A 17,958-nucleotide genomic window follows, 5' to 3' on the forward strand; every position below is an offset into this window, starting at 1 on the left:
CACGGGCTCTAGGCGCGTGGACTTCAGTAGTTTTGGCGCACGGGCTTAGTTGCTCTGTGGCACGTGGGATCCTCCCTGACCAGGGCTCGAACCTGTGTCCCCTGCATTGGCAGGCGGATTCTCAACCACTGCGCCACCAGGGAAGCCCAGGACTAGGAATTTTTATTTTTGACAACTTCCAGGTGATTCTAACAGAGGTAGTCCAAATATAACATTTTGAGAAATACTGGACCAAAGAAGACAAAAAGGGTGATGAATATATAAAAGACTGTGTAGTCTGATTTACAAAATGCAGCTGAATCATTTGCAGCATATAGCACTTGCCTTCAAATGGGCAGAGAAATCTTCCTCTAACAATTGGTAGTTCCTGGAACATGTCTACATACATACAGCTGATTCACTTCATTGTACAGCAGAAACTAACACAACGTTGTAAAGCAATTTTACTCCAATTTAAAAATATATATATAGGGGCTTCCCTGGTGGTGCAGTGGTTAAAAATCTTCCTGCTAATGCAGGAGACACAGGTTCGAGCCCTGGTCCAGGAAGATCCCACATGCCGCGGAGCAACTAAGCCCATGTGCCACAACTACTGAAGCCTGTGTGCCTAGTCCATGCTCCGCAACAAGAGAAGCCACCACAATGAGAAGACTGCGTGCCGCAACTAGAGAAAACCCGTGCACAGCAGTGAAGACCCAACACAGCCAAAAATAAATAAATAAATAAATTAATTAATTAAAAAAAATGTAGTCCCCAAACAAAGCCCAGAGGGAAAACACAGGTTTCCCCCATGGACAGTTTCTATTTTCTATCTAGGTTTCACTTTCCCGAAAGAGATCTAAGCTCTTTCCTAAAAACTGGATATTTCTCATCCTCCCCCTACAGGGCAGTTGGCCTGTTACAGAGTTAGAATGTAGTATCCCCACAAGAGATACATAAGTATTATAGCAAGTAGCTCATTTACTTTTACATAACCATATAAATTATGAAAAAGAAGGATGGCTTGTACTTTTCACATTCCTCAAGTCTTTTTTTTTTTTCTTTAGTTCTAAACACTCTCATCAATAGTTCAGGTTGACCTTTGCCAAGCCCAGGCCAGTTCCTCTTCATAGACCCTCCCCCAGCTTGAAGTGAACATCACTCCTATAATTGCCTCACTGCTGTCCCATGGGACTTAGCTCCTAATACTTCTGGAATGTAATCTAGAGAAGAAATATTCTCCAAAGCAAACAGTAAGTTTGTAGAAATAAAACTGCATAAATCACACTGGATTCATTGCACATCGCATCTCCATTCCCAATCATACATAGATGAAGCCTGGACTTTTTCAAAGAAGTTTAGTTGCAGCAAAATACGCAAAAAATACTCTCAGCTTTCGTGTTTTTGTTCTTCAGTTTTAGAGTAGATGTTTCCTGCTTCTACAGCTGTTGGGTGTGTCCTTCCTCCTGTTCCTGTGCTCTAAGTGTAAAAAAAAAAAAAAAAAAAAAGCCTTCTCAACAAAGAAGAAAGAACTCAAGCAGAATCACACGTATACACACACACACACATGCATGTGCACATATACACACAGGGTCCCATGAACGTTTTAGACTTTCAGATTCATAGCATCTCAACCTTTTCCATTTTCGAGAACGTTTTTGCCTTACGTTGCAAAACTAAATCTGTTCAACCCTGTTGCTTTTTCGGAACAAAGGGAAATTTATACCAAATACTGTATTGTCTCCAGCTTTGCTAGCCTGAGACAGAAACTGCTTGCTACTCAAAGTCAAATTCCTCAAGGTGTTCTAGCTCAAAGCCAACCGCAACAGGAAGGGGAAGGACAGCACATGCTCAGTATAATTTTGCTGTTTTTTCCCCACCTGCCTAAGTCTTCTCACAGAGTAGAACACCCGTGCAAGTGCAGGAAACAGCTTCCGGGTATCCGAGGTGAGGTTCACCTTAGATATTCCAACAACTGATGAGCGACCTCTTATTTCCACGTAAGCTAAATCCCCCCTTTTCCTCTGCTCAGCTGAATTTTTCCTTGAGTGCTCTTCTAGAACCACAACCCTACTGAGGCTTTTCCATGGCTTTCTAGTCAGCCAAATTACTTTCCCCAACCAGGACCTCTAACTCTAATTAGAACCTGGGAAAGAGCAAAGCCACTCCGCTAGCAGTCAGACGGTGATAGACAATGTTTTCAACAGGACTCAGTCAGGCCAACAAGACAGTGCCTCTAACCAAACATAACTAAGGCTATGCTGCAGTTGCAAAAATGACTAACGAGCCATCCTTTCTTAGAATCAACCGGCATGAGCCCGAGCCACACTCTGTCTTACTGAGACATCCCATGATTAGTTCTTCCTCACTGCAGCGACTTCAATAAACCCAACTTTTTCTATAGGTGTGGCCTGGTGGTCTTTTCTTTGGTTGGTGGCTTTAACTGGCTTTTGCTGGCTCTGGTGGCTTCTTCAGCTCTGAGTGCTGTCTCATAGAATTGGAGTTCCCCAACTCTCCCTCCCCCTAGAAGCCCCCTTACTACCTTCCTGCTCAAAGTGTCAGAGCCACTTCAGCCTCGCCCCCTTCTCCACGGCCAACTTCATTTCTGGCCTGATTCATTTCCACAGCTTTCCTTGCTTGGCTGAGAATGGACAATTTCAAATAATCAGCTGTTTCACCTCTCTAAATTCCTCTTCCAAGAGGTGAGGCATGAGGGTGTAGGTATAAGAACACATCTGGGATTCCTTTTCCAGGGTCCAAATAACTTGAACATTGACCCGCCTGGTGCCTTGAAATCCAAGTCTCTCAAACAGACCTAACCTCATCTCCCCTACTGCAAAGCTGGCAGGTACCTAGGGAATCAGTTTGACAACATTCCACTTCTCTCCCAGCATGCTGGTGGAGTTTTGCATTCTCTACTCTCATGAGCAAAGGACCTAAGGGCCTTCTCTTAAGACCACTGGATTAACTACCTTATTCTCTAATTTGTAGAGAATAGACACTCTACTTCTGAGGCTGAAAGATAAGCAGGGAGTAACTTTTCCCTATAATGACATTGCTCTGTTTGCATCCTCTTTTAGACATAATTCCCAAAGGCTTCCCTAAGACAGACCCATTTCTACCGGTGAACAGACTAGCTTTTATTTTTTAAATTTTGTGTGTGTGTGTTAGTTTCTGCTTTATAACAAAGTGAATCAGTTATACATATACATATGTTCCCATATCTCTTCCCTCTTGCATCTTCCTCCCTCCCACCCTCCCTATCCCACCCCTCCAGGCGGTCACAAAGCACCGAGCTGATCTCCCTGTGCTATGTGGCTGCTTCTCACTAGCTATCTACCTTACGTTTGGTAGTGTATATATGGATAAAGAAGATGTGGCACATATATACAATGGAATATTACTCTGACTAGCTTCTTGAGCACAGATATCTTTCTCCTTTCTTAGTTGAAAGACCTGCCAGTGGAGAGCAATTCATCACCCCGTCCTCCACCACAGTGGCGCTGTCACCTCCCTTTCATGGGCAAACAACTCAGGACCTTCCCTCCTTGTATCTTAACCCAGCACTTGTCTGGTGGGTGGACTCTTCTGCCCCAGAACTGATAATCATCCTCCCAGTTGGAGGTTGGAAGGTCTGCAAGGGATAAAATATCCCACTCTCATAACCCTCTTACAGACTGTTGGTGAAGCGTGTCCCCCACTTGCTCAGTTGCTTGATATTAGCCACTTACCATCCCCAGTTTGACCGCATGCACCCTGCCCCTAACATTTACGTGTAACATTTACATTTACATCCTCTAAATGTAATGCTACATTTTGTACAATTACTCAGCTTCCCCGAGAATAACCTGACTTCCCCAATACTTTTCTAAATTGCTTCACAAACTTCTGTGCCTTTTTTATTGGTTTCATGTTGTTCCCCTGGGAGATCTCTCTTCCTCCTATTAAATTGTTTAACCCCCAAGTGAAAACACACAGAGAAAAATATAATGAATGCCCACAGAAGTCAGGTGGCATAATAGTTCAGAGCTGAGGTTCTGAAATCGTACTGCCTGAATTCTGTTTTGCCATTGACTAAAGAACTTTTCCATTTACTATTGAGAACTTGGCAAAATCACTTAACCTTTCTTTTTCTCAATCTGTGAGAGATCAAGTAAATAAAAATAAGTAAATTATGGGAGCCTTAGTAATATAATTGATAATTATATATAATTGATAAGGTAGATCTGATTAATGATATATCAAATAATACATCCTAAAAAAGAGAATATGCTTTCCTTTCAATTGCCCGTGAATGTTCACAAAAACTGCTAGGCCACAAAGAAAAACCTCAGCAAAGTGCAAACAATAAATAGTAAAGATAGCATTCTCGGGTCACCATGCAATATGAATAGAAATTAATACAAGTTAGGGCAACAAAGCTCCTTTTATATGGAAATTTCAACCCATTTTAAACAATTCTTTGAACGAAAAAAAACCACTAACTGAAACTGTAGACGATGAAAACACAGCATCTAAGAACCTAGGGGACTTCCCTGCTGGTCCAGTGGTTAAGACTCCATGCCCTCAATGCAGGGGGCCTGGGTTCCATCCCTGGTCAGGGAACTACATCCCACATGCTGCAACAAAAGATCCCGCATGCTGCAACTAAGACCCCGCACAGTCAAATAAATAACCAAATTAAAAAAAAAAAAGAACCCGGGGTGGTCTTGCTTCAGCCAGCTCAGCTCCGAGGGCTCCTGCGCTCAGGCTCCCCCTCCTTCGCTCCCAACCTCGGAGGATCCAAGGCAGGAGGAAATCGCTGTGCTTGTCAGCCACCATGTCTTTGGCATGTGCAATGCTGGCTTTGCTGGAGATAATGCCCCCTAGCTGTGTTCCCATCCATCCTCGGGCGCCTCAACACCAGGGTTTCATGGTGGGTGTGGGCCAGAAGGACAGCTACCTGGAGGACAGGACCCAAAGCAGGCACAGTGTCCAGATCCTGAAGTACCTCGTAGAGCAGGGCATCATCACCAACCAGGACGACGTGGGGAAGATCTGGCACCACCACAACTTCTACAAGGAGAATGTGTCTTTTACAGGAGCAGGAGCTTCAACCTTGCAGCTCGGGGCACGGGACACACACAGTCCTCAATGGGTGACTGGGAGGAATGGCAGGTGGAACAACGTTGGCTTCCACCTCTTGATTCCTAGTCCCATGGAGCCTTCCTACTGGGGACACGGCTCTACACAGAGCTCTCTGATTTAATAGGTATGTTGTATCTTTTTTTTTTTTTTTTGGCTGGGCTCCATGGCTTGCAGGATCTTAGTTCCCCCACCAGGGATCAAACTCCAGCCACCGCAGTGGAAGCACTGAGTTCCAACCACTGGACCACCAGGGAATTCCCATAAATATGTTGTATCTTAAAGGATGGGGACCTATCCCTTCAGAGTGTTTCCTCTAAGTTTGCATCTCAGTTGTACATTTAGATGACTAGTCCCCTGGATTGTCCAGTACAAGATAGATCATCGTGTCCCATGGTCACGAGCTCAATCCTCTATTTCCTTCATTGATCAGATGTTAAGTGTTTGGAACTCCATGCCTATGAGTCAAGAATTCCAAAAGCCCCAGATAGTGGTGTGGTTGATGCTCCACAGGCAGGAAAGGCAAACTCTATTTTTTTAAAAATAAATTTATTTATTTATTTATTTTTGGCTGCGTCGGGTCTTTGTTGCGGTGAGCGGGGGCTACTCTTTGTTGAGGTGCCTGGGGTTCTCAGTCCAGTGCCTTCTCTTGTTGCGGAACACAGTCTCTAGGCACACGGGCTTCAGTAGTAGCTAATGGGCTCCAGACCGCATGCTCAGTAGCTGTGGTGCATGGGCTTAGTTGCTCCGCGTCATGTGGGATCTTCCGGAAACCAGGGCTCGAACCTGTGTCCCTTGCATTGGCAGGCGGATTCTTAACCACTGCGCCACCAGGGAAGTCCCAGGAAAGGGGAACTCTTACTCAGAGTAGCTATTGATCCTGGTGAGGATGAAGTGCTGCCCTTCCAGGATGGACAGGGCTTCATGTGGTCAATTTGCCACCTAGTGGCCAGTTGGTCTCCAAGGATAGTGCTGTATCAGGGGCTCAGTGTTGGTCTCTGTGGCTGAAAGGTGCACGTTCAGAGGGAGCAGTAACTAGATCAGTCTTGGTAAGTGAGAATCTCTGCGACTGGACCTACACAGAACTTCCATCTCTGACAGCATGACCATTTCCCTCAGGTACCCATCACACCCCCTTTTTTTTGTTTTTTTTTTTTTTGCGGTACGCGGGCCTCTCACTGCTGTGGCCTCTCCTGTTGCGGAGCACAGGCTCTGGACGCACAGGCTCAGCGGCCATGGCTCACGGGCCCAGCCGCTCCGTGGCATGTGGGATCTTCCCAGACCGGGGCACGAACCCGTGTCCCCTGCATCGGCAGGCGGACTCTCAACCACTGAGCCACCAGGGAAGCCCCATCACACCACTTCTGTTTAACAACTGGCCGAGTGATTTTGTCTGTGCCTATTCTTTGTGTGTGTGTGTGTGTGTGTGCGTGTGTGGCTTATTATTAATTTATTTATTTTTATTGAAGCTTAATTGATTTACAGTATGTCAGGTGGACAGCAAAGCGATTCAATCATATATATAATATATATAAAAGAATCTGGGGGGAGGAGTCAAGATGGCAGTGCGGGAAGACCCAGAGTTAGCGTCTCCCTACAACTAGGGCACCTGCCAGCCGATGGTGGGGGACTGTAACCCCCAAGGAGACGGGAGGAACCCCAGAGTGAACCGGTAGGAGGTAGGCGGGCTGAGGGCGGGAGGAGAAGTGGAGACCAGACAAGATTGGCGCCCCTGAGGCCAGGGAGATCAGGAGAGGCAGGTGGGAGGGAGTCTCCGGGAAGAGCGGGAGAGGGCAGAGGGTGATCTGCTGGGGCCAGGAAGCCTGCTGAGCTCCCAAGCCGGTTCCCCGTCCCCCCCACATGGTGGTTATAGTTTATAATACTATATTGTATATTTGAAAGTTTCTAAGGGTAGGTATTAAAAGTTCTCATCACAAGAAAAAAAATTGTAACTACCTGTGATGGATGTTAACTAGACTCGTGATGGTCATTTTGCAATATATACAAATATCCAATCATTATGTTGTACACCTGAAACATCATATGTCAATTATACCTCTAAAAAATCACTCTTTGGCAACATAGTAATAATTCATTCAAGACACATAGATGTTGAAACTAGTAGGTGAAAACTTGATGAAAAACTTTATATTTACATAGTCGTCCCCAATTCCTTTTTTTTGGCTGTGCAGCATGTGGGATCTTAGTTCCCTGACCAAGGATCAAACCCATGCCCCCTGCATTGGAAGCACAGAGTCTCAACCACTGGACCGCCAGGGAAGTCCCATATCCTTAATTACAAAGGGGAAAAGAGTAATCTTGCGGACCACCCAAACCAAGTGATTAAAGTTAACATTAATGGAACCATAAATATCACATACCTTTTGATGCAATGTACTGAAAAGAATGTAACATCAGTTCTGTTGTGTCCTTCAAGGAATACGTATCTTATCTAATCATGAGAACACGTTAAGCAAAAATTGAAGGACAGTCTATAAATCACTGGACACTTCAAAAATGTCTAGGTCATGAAAGTCAAAGACAGAATAAGGAACTCTTTCAGTGTAAAAGAGATTAAATAGATTTGACAACTAAATGCAATGTGTGATTCTGAATTGGATCCTGGACCAGGAGAAAAAAAATCCTAATAAAGGACATTATTGGGACAACTGGCAAAATTTGAGTAAGTTCTGTAGATTAGGTAATAACATACCAATATTAATTTCCTGATTTTGAAATTGTCCTACAGTTATACAAAGTTGTCATTGTTTTTAGGAAATATACACTGAAGTATTTAGAGGTAAAGGGGTATCATGTCTGCAACTTACAAGTGAGTCAAGATACAGAGCTAGCTAGCTAGCTAAATAAATAAATAGGGAGGGCGGGGGAGAGAACGATAAATAAGTGTAATAAAATATTAGCTAGGGGATTTGTGTGAAGGGGGTTATTTGTATTAGTCTTACAACTTTTTAAAAGTCAAATTATTTCAAAATTAAAAAAAGAAAAAATATTTCTATAGAGGAAAGGCTTAAAAGAGTAACATTGAAAGCAAGGTAAAATAACAGAGATCAAAGCAATTCGGGAAAGACTGACTTAATTAAACACAGGATCAAACATAAGATAAACAATAATAGGCAACTAATGTCCCTAAGTGGAACTGGAAACTATGACAACCCTACTGTTCTATGACAAAACGTTGTAACTGGAGGAAGTTACATGAAGGCAGATTTTGGTCCAATATGAGACAGAACTTTCAGGCAAGCAGTGATGCTTAGCCATCAAATGCTTCGAAGTAACGAGCCATTTGGAAGCAGTCCTATCACCGAAGTATTCAGAAGAGGGCCAGGTAACCATCTACAAAAATGCTGTGGGGGGCTTCCCTGGTGGCACAGTGGTTGAGAGTCCGCCTGCCGATGCAGGGGACACGGGTTCGTGCCCCGGTCCGGGAAGATCCCACATGCCACGGAGCGGCTGGGCCCGTGAGCCATGGCCGCTGAGCCTGCGCGTCCGGAGCCTGTGCTCCGCAACGGGAGAGGCCACAAGAGTGAGAGGCCCGCGTACCGCAAAATAAATAAATAAATAAAATGCTGTGGGAAGTGTTCCTCATTGATTGGAAGGTTGATTTGTATATCTAAAGGCTTTTGTGACTCTAGGATTCTTGGAACTTGTAACTGGAACATCTATTGTACTTTAATAGTGTTACTTCTGGAGATAAGCATGTGCTTAGGAATTCAGAAGAAAGCGTGTAGAGTGAGGTAAAAAGCGTGAAGTGAAAAGTGCAAGTACATTTATCACTTCTGTCTCTTGAGCACGTCCCAAGTTGTGCTGAGGTTATCACTTTGGTTAAACTTAGTATAATTTTTCTGTCATTCCTAGAGTCGCTATTAAATATTATCACATTATGGATAATATTTAACTAGTGGTGACTTTTTCTTCTAAAGCAGTGCACCTCCAATTTTAACGTACATATGGCAACTCAGGGAACTTTTTTTAATAGTAATTTTTAAAAAAAAGATTTATTTATTTATGGCTGTGTTGGGTCTTCGTTTCTGTGTGTGGGCTTTCTCTAGTTGCAGCAAGCGGGGGCCACTCTTCATCACGGTGCGCGGGCCTCTCACTGTCGCGGCCTCTCTTGTTGTGGAGCACAAGCTCCAGACGCGCAGGCTCAGTACTTGTGGCTCACGGGCCTAGTTGCTCCGCGGCATGTGGGATCTTCCCAGACCAGGGCTCGAACCCGTGTCCCCTGCATTGGCAGACAGATTCTCAACCACTGTGCCACCAGGGAAGCCCTTAATAGTAATTTAAAAAAAATTTACTTAATTTTATTTTTGGCTGCGTTGGGTCTTCGTTGCTGCGTGTGGGCTTTCTCTAGTTGCGGCGTGCTGGCTTCTCTTGTTGCGAGCCACGGGCTCTAGGCAGGCGGGCTTCAGTGGTTGCAGCATGTGGGCTCAGTAGTTGTGGCTCACGGGCTCTAGAGATCAGGCTCAGCAGTTGTGGTGCACGGGCTTAAGCTGCTCCACGGCATGTGGGATCTTCCCAGACCAGGGCTCGAACCCATGTTCCCTGCATTGGCAGGCGGATTCTTAACCACTGTGCCACCAGGGAAGCCCCCTTGGAGGCCTTTCTAAAATGCACATTTGACTTCTGATTTTGATTTAGTAGTCAAAACTGTAAGACTTCTAGAATAAAACATAGGTGTAAATCAGTGATGCTGGCAAAGATTCCTTAAATACTACACAAAATGCAGAAAGTATTTTTTAAAAAAGTGATAAATTGGGTCTCATCAAAATTTAAAACTTTTGTTCTTCAAAAGACACTATTAAGAAAATGAGAAGGCAAGTCACAGACTGGGAGAAAAATAAATATATAAAACATATATGGTTGAAAAAAAAAGCACATGAAATGATGCTTAACACCTTTGGTCATTAGGGAAATGCAAATTAATATCACAGTAGATAGAACCATACACCCTTAGGATGGCTAAACTAAAACCATACAAGTGTGTTTAAGGACGTGAGCAACTCACACGCTGCAGATAGGAACATATGATACAACCACTTTAGGAAACATTTTCTAAGTTTCATGAAAGTTAAATATGCATCTACCATATGTGAACTAGCCATTCCACTCCTAGGTGTTTACCCAAGAGAAATGAAAGGATATGTCCATGCAAACATCTGTACATGAACGTTCATAATGACCTTATTTATAATAGCCCCAAACTGTAAACAACCCAAATGTCCATCAACAGGTACATGGATAAACAAACTCGATATATACATACAATGGAACACTACTCAGCAATGAAAAAGTATGAACTACTGATATACAGTGCAACGTGGACCTCACAATTTTCTGAAAGAAGCCATACAAATGTACATACTATATGATTCTATTTATAGAAAATTCTAGAAAATGCAAACTAATCTATAGTAGTAGAAGGGAGATCAGTGCTTGCCTGGGGATGGGTGTCAGGCAGGTGTCAGGTAGGGGCAAGAGAAAGTATTGCAAAGGGCAACGAGGAAACTTTTAGAGGTTTAAGATATATTCAGGGCTTCCCTGGTGGCGCAGTGGTTGAGAGTCCGCCTGCCGATGCAGCGGACGTGGGTTCGTGCCTCGGTCCGGGAGGGTCCTGCGTGCCGCGGAGCGGCTGGGCCCGTGGGCCGTGGCCCCTGGGCCTGCGCGTCCGGAGCCTGTGCTCTGCAATGGGAGAGGCCGCGGCAGTGAGAGGCCCGCGTACCACAAAAACAAAAACAAACAAAAAAAAGATATATTCATTAGCTTGACTGTGATTTTGATTTTATGGGAGTGTATATGTATGTTGGAACTTAATGAAAAGTTTAAATATGTACAGTCTGTGTCAATACACTGTAAAAGGTGCAGATTCTGATTCAGTAGGTTTGGGGTGGGGCCAAGGGTCTGCATTTTTAACAAGCTCCAAGGTGATGCTGATGCTATTTCCATACCACGTTCTGAGTGGCAAAGCTCTGAGTCTTTATTTTGTCATACATATATATCACTTGAGTACACAATAGACTCATATAGCAGGTATCATACAGGATAGTGCAGGCAGAATATTTCCAACATTGAAGCAAGTTCTATTGGATGTTGGAGTCAAGATTGTTGAATACATTGGTAACCATTAATCTTGCCATACCTATTAATTATCTCCCAGCAACGACCTGTCTTTGTTTCCACGCTGTCAGGCTGAATGCCCTCTCTTCATAAAATGTTGCTGGAATCCCGTTCTGTATATTGCTTATGTTTCATTTTACCATGTTCTTCATTCTGACTTATATTAGAGTTGGAATAAAGTTAAAAGAATAGAAAATTCAACTGGAGGCAGATTTTAGTTCAATTTGAGGAGGAGCTTCCTAACAACTTAGACCTGTCTAAAAATCCCACTTTCTAATATGACTCCCTCACCATCCAGAACATTCATGTTTCAGGGCTCCTGTGGCTGTACTCAGGATTGAGTGCAGGTTCAAGAAGCTCAGGGTGGCCTCTACCACTAAGACGCATGACATGAGTAAATCAGAACTTCTCTAGGAATATATTTTCATCTCTAAAATGAGGGGGTTAAACAAGATTATTTCTTCTGATTCTCGCATTCCATATTCCTTCTACTTACTTCAGAGTAAAGATGGCATGAAGCCAGAAAGAACTTCAGCTTCTTAGCTCTGGATAAGGAGTGGGTCTCTGTGTCCAAAGTGATTAGGAAAGTTTTTTAGTCAGTCAGTGCCAACCTTTGTATGGTTTATCCCAGGGATTGGCAAACTTTCTGTAAGGGGCCAGATAGTACACATTTTTGGCTTTTCAGGCCACATGATCTCTGTCACACACACTTAACTCTGCTCTTGTAATGGGAAAGCAGTCATAGATGGTATGTAAGTGAATGGGTGTGATTAGATTTGGCCCACAGTTAGTTTGCTGACTCCTGGTTTAATTCAAAATACCTATTTTTCTAACCATCTCAAGTTAGGCAGAGAGATCATGGGAAAAACACACTTTATTGATATAAGTTTATTAACTACAGGTACATAATATAATTGGTCTTTCATATCTAAAGATAACAGTCCAACCAGTTATCATAATTTCAGGTTATACATACCTTAAGTTAATGAACTAGATTTATAAAAGATATAAAAATATTTCACGGGCTTGGGAAGATGTGGTCATGAGACTTCATCGTAAGGAGGGATATAGGATATGCTAGAGATTTTTCAAACCTACAAAGGACATTTCAAAATTTCCACTGTTAATAAAGCTCTCGCTTAATCAACATTTTATCTTCATTCATCAGAAGCCTTAAGTAGAGCAGCTTTCTTCTTATACTTGTCTCCAATCTCTCTAATATTGTCCAAGAGATCTTCAGACGTGTATTCTTCATACTCTCTATCAGCTTTAGCAATCTGCTCCTCAAGATGTTTCTAGTGGAAACAATTAACAATTGTTAGTGTAAAAACATTAATTTCTTTTAAAGTGTTTAATTGTGAAATCTACAAATAAGAGCATAACATTTGTAAGAAGAGGAATAAAAAGAATACTCTTGCATCCACCTAGCAGGCTCCTTTTGTGCCCTTTCCTAATCTTATACCCTCTTTTCTCCCAGACACAACCATTCTCCTGAAAGGTACTTTTCTTTATACTTTTACTACACACACAGATTAAATATATAAACGATATACTAGTTTAGTGGTACCTGGTTTTAACCTTCATGTTTACTGAACGATATTAAATGTAATGTGTTATGACTTGGTTTTTTTTCCACACACAATTTTGAGATTCATTCATGTTAACACATATAGCTATAGTTTATTCATATACTGCTATATAACATTCTGTTGAATGAATATACCAACATTTACTTATCCATTTTACTGTTAATGAATTTTTGTTTGTTCCCAGGTGTGGTAGGCTGACTCCTCAAAGGTGTCCATGTCCTGATCACCAGAACCTGTGAATATGCTATCTTACATGGTAAATGGAACTTTGAAGATGTGGCTGAGTAAAGGATTTTGAGAAAAGGAGATTATTCTGCATTATCCTGGTGGGTCCAATGTACAACGGTCTTTGTAAGAGGGAATCGGCAGTGTGGGAGTCAGAGAGAGAAGACATAAGGACAAAAGAGAGCTCAGAAAGGACAGACGATGCTGTGTTGCTGGCTTTGAAGATGGAGGAAGAGGCTGCAACCCAAGGACTGCAGGTGACCTCTGGAAGGTGGAAAAGGCAAGGAACTGGATTCCTCCCTAGACCCTCTAGAAGGAGTACAACCCGGAGGGACCATTTTAGACTTCTGACCTCCAGAAATGTAATCACTCAAATCATTTTCTGGTCTGTGGTTCAGATGAACAATACTTGTTAAAAAAGGATCCATGAAAGGTTATAGAACCACTAAGTGGTTGAACTAGGAAGAAGTGGGTAGAACCTAGGTTTTCTGACCTAGTATTTATTCCAGGATGCTTTTCTTAGTTCTTACCACTAAGCAGAGAAAAGTACTGGCAAGCAAGCAGCAGTTCATGTCATTCAGGAGAGATGAGGGGATACAAGATCAAATGTTCTGTTTTCAAATAAATGAAAGCCTATTAATGTGATATTATGAGCTTTTTTTCCCCTTAAACAATTCACAACTGGGAATACATTATCTCCTAATAAATTACCAAGGAATTTTAGATTTAGCAATTTATTTTAGTTTTTGGGCTCTGTACAGCAGGTTGGAGGAATAGTTTTATTGTTAAACTTTCAAGCTATGTGAAAGGTGGAGCTAAGGTAGACTTCATGTTTCTGAAATACTATTTTCTGTGTTTATATGAAATTAACAGAAAGGAATGTTAAAAAGAAACAACCGGGACTTCCCTGGTGGCGCATTGGTTAAGATTCCGCCTGCCAATGCAGGGGACACAGGTTCATTCCCTGGTCCGGGAAGATCCCACGTGCTGCAGAGCAACTAAGTCTGTGTGCCATGAATACTGAGCCTGTGCTCCGCAACAAGAGAAGCTACTGCAATGAGAAGCCCGCGCACCGCAATGAAGAGTAGCCCCCGCTCGCTGCAACTAGAGAAAGCCCGCACAGCAACGAAGACCCACCACAGCCAAAAATAAGATCAATAAATAAAAAGTCCATAAATATATTAAAAAAAAACTTATAAAAAAACAAACAAACAACAGGCTATAAATGGAGTCACTTGAGCTAAGCCTATGTCACTAAAAGGGACTTAATACCTAACCTAATTGCAGTTTCAACCTTCCCCAGGAACGTAATCTTTACTGGTCCTTTTGGAATTTCCTGGTCAGCATCAGTGAGGTAATCTGCCTAATAACAACCTTGTATCCCATAAAGGGAGGTGACCTTGCCATCTTGCCTGAAATAATCCTTTTTAAATTTATGACTTCTTTGTCCCCCCCACCCCCACCCCTACCCTGCCTTTAAAAACCTTTTCTTTTCTGTAGCTCCTTTGAGCTCCTTTCTATTTGCTAGATAGGATGCTGCCCGAAACATGAATCACTGAACAAAGCCAATTTGATCTTCAGATTTACTCAGTTGAATTTTTCTAACAGTTTTGGTTGCAGCAACGGGATCCGAAGTGAACTTCTGATAGGGTCTCAGGAACAATGAGAAATGCAGGTGTGGTACCCATGAAGCCTTTGGTTCACTGTCTTTCTCACTGTTTCTGAGGGCCGTGGGTAAGTTCCTCTCAGTTCTGAACTCTGCTCTATTTGTGTCAAGGCTCCAGATATAATTGGCTTTCCACACGTTTCCTATTTGACTGGAAACTCCAGCCCTTGATTCTGCCCCAAGAATCTATTCACATGGGAACTGAACTGTTAGTGGCAGTTCCAAGTTCCCATTTATGTGGAGCCCCTGTCTGCAATCCCATTTGTTGAGGTTTGCTGGCTCAATCCTTTTCCCACCCCCCAGGTGACACACTGGAAACTGGTGTTACCAGCTGGAGTAGGACACGGTCCAACTTAAGAACCAACTGGGTCTGGAATTGGACTGGGTCTGATTTAGGTGGACTGGGTCCAGTGTGAGGCCTCAGATGAATAAAATTTTGTTTTAAGCAAAGGCTATTACTTATAATGGTGACCTTGGAAGAACTTCCTCCCCCAAAAAAAACCCCTACAAAAACAAATTAAAAACCCAAACAAAATACCCCTCAAAACTTAAACAGGGCTTCCCTGGTGGCGCAGTGGTTAAGAGTCCACCTGCCGATGCAGGGGATATGGGTTCTGCCCCAGTCCGGGAGGATCCCACATGCCGCGGAGCGGCTGGGCCCGTGAGCCATGGCCACTGAGCCTGCGCGTCCGGAGCCTGTGCTCCGCAATGGGAGAGGCCACAACAGTGAGAGGTCCACGTACCGCAAAACAAAAACAAAAACAAAAAAATCCTTAAACTAACAAATAAAAAACCAAATAAATAGAAATAAAAATAAGATCCTTAAAATCAAAAGAGTTAAGTACACTACCTTCAGACATACCTGCTTATGGTCTCAGAAGCTATAAATATCTACAAAGATGGCCAAAATTTTACTAAAGACAACCTGGAATTTTGTGTCTTGAGGACTTGGCTTGGTAACCACCAGATTGCGAGCCCCAAAATATGGCCTGCCTGACAGAAGTGTGTGCTGAACTGCATTTGTGGCCAGGGTCCTACCAAACTGCCACCAGCCCTCGGGGAAAGTACAGTGGCCATCATGAGGAAAGTTCCAATTAAATAGATAATTTAAGAAGTGCACTTAAAAAGTACACAAAAGCCTCTAAAAAGCTTCAAAATTGCAAAATAGTTCATTGAAAGGTTTGTTGCAAAAGGCTAATGAAAAAGACATAAGAGGCACTTAAAACAAAAGACTAGAAGACTGACATAACTCCTGCTGCTGCCCTTTATCCTCCTTTACTTGAGTATTCATTTAGTAATCCTCTCTCTTTCTACTCTGAAGAGACTTACAAAACCATAAACAAAAGTCGCCAAGTGAATGGCCCTACAGATGCAACCATGTCTGCCTTCAAGAGAGGGCCTCCATATGGGGCCCTCCCAGAGCTGACAGAAGTCAGGGATTTTCTGGTAAACTGCTATATTATTTCCTTGAACAGCCAAGGGAAATGAAAATACTTTAAAACCCCACTCGGAGTCTGCAGATGAGATCCTGGGAAAATCGGCAGAAGCTTCCTAAGGGTAAGAATTCTTACTATAGTCAGATCTCCTGGACCTCTGTTTGTAGTACCCAGTAGAGAGAGGAATATAAAATATCTTTTGCACCATTTTTGGGGATGCCTCTTAATTACAAAATTAATATACAGAAATCTATTGCATTTCTATACACTAATAATGAACTATCACAAAGAGAAATTTGGGAAACAATCCCATTTACCACTGCATTAAAAAGAATAAAATAGCTAGGAATAAACCTACCTAAGGAGGTAAAAGACCTATACTCAGAAAACTATTAGACACTGACGAAAGAAACTGAAGATGACACAAATAGTTGGAAAGATATACCATTTTCTTGGATTAGAAGAATATTGTTAAAATGACCATATTACCCAAGGCAATCTACAGATTCAATGCAATCCCTATCAGGCTATCAATTGCATTTTTCATAGACCTAGAACAAATAATTTAAAAATTTGTACAGAAACACAAAAGACCTCAAATAGCCAAAAAAAATCTTGAGAAAGAACAGAGCTGTAAGTATCATGTTCCCTGACATCAGATTACACTACAAAGATACAGTAATCAGAACAGTATGGTACTAGCACAAGAACAGACACATAGATCAATGGAACAGATAGACAGCCCAGAAATAAACCCATGTACTTATGGGCAATTAATCTATGACAAAGGAAGTAAGAATATAGACTGGAGAAAAGATGGTCTCTTCATTAAGTGGTGCTGGGAAAACTGGGCAGCTACATGTAAAAGAATGATATTAGAACATTTTAACACCATATATTCAATACAAAAATAAACTCAAAATGGGATTAAAGACCTAAATGGATGACTGGAAACCATGAAACTCCTAGAAGAAAACATAACCAGTACACTCTTTGACACTGGTCTTAGTAATATTTAGAATATAAAATAGACATTTACACACATAGAATATAAAAAAGACATTTACACACACACACCAGAATATAGAAAGAAAATCAGGCATGGCTTTCTTGACGTAAGAGAAACGATTTTTGGCCAAAGTCATTTTGTGATCTAAGCCTGGCCTCAGTGCTTGCCCTTGAACAGGTCTCAATAATTAATGATCTTAAGGGAACAGAAGAATGCAGAAACAAATTGTTATCAGACAAGAGAAATGACAATAGCAAAGGTATTTTATCTGTTGTAAAGACTTCCAGTTCTGTTTCAATGTGGAACATTAGCCTGAAGTGCTCAACCTCCAGATCAACTGGAACCTAAGGGACGATGATGTTGACCTTTTCTGACACTTGTGGCTTGAAGCAAGTAAAGTCTGGACTCTGTGGACTGCCCAAGCCCCTTCATGAATATGTATGTACCCTTAGCTTAAAACTTCCCCAACTTTGCTGTTTGGGGAGACACTGCTTTGGGAAAGATCCCTGGTGTTCTCCTTACGTGTTGCAAGTAATCATAAATCCTTCCTTCCCCCAGTCTTGGGCTTGGTTGTGTCTTTTGGCTCGATACCCACCAAGAGGCAAGCCCAATTTTGAGGTAACGCTTTTACAGAAAAACTAAAGGTATTTGGGTCTATTGGTAAACATGTCCAGTGCCACATATAGAGAAATTTACTATGAGAAAATATGCATTTTTAGAAATTATAAAAAGCATTTATAAATTTGCCAAGCCACAGAATACCAGTGTGAGTCACAATTGCTTACTTCTTAGTTT

At 42.3% G+C, this 17,958-nt stretch overlaps 1 protein-coding gene across 2 annotated transcripts in view; it reads right to left on the reverse strand.

Annotated features, from left to right (window-relative positions):
* Nucleotides 1-10,777: 10,777 nt before the first annotated feature.
* The window catches only part of NDC80 (NDC80 kinetochore complex component), a 61,829-nt gene continuing 54,648 nt past the window's right edge, over nt 10,778-17,958 (reverse strand). The window contains exon 16 of one of the 2 annotated variants that reach the window (XM_089894957.1): nt 10,778-12,533. In XM_089894957.1, the coding sequence (XP_089751083.1) occupies nt 12,396-12,533 (138 nt within the window). In that variant the 3' untranslated portion in view covers nt 10,778-12,395. The remainder of the gene's footprint in view (nt 12,534-17,958) is intronic. The other variant, XM_022551354.3, reaches the window with a different exon arrangement.

This window comes from Delphinapterus leucas, chromosome 14 (assembly GCF_059928025.1).
Source record: "Delphinapterus leucas isolate spDelLeu-1000000601 "Yukka" chromosome 14, BTC_Dleu_Yukka2, whole genome shotgun sequence".
NCBI classification, from domain to species: Eukaryota; Metazoa; Chordata; class Mammalia; order Artiodactyla; family Monodontidae; genus Delphinapterus; species Delphinapterus leucas.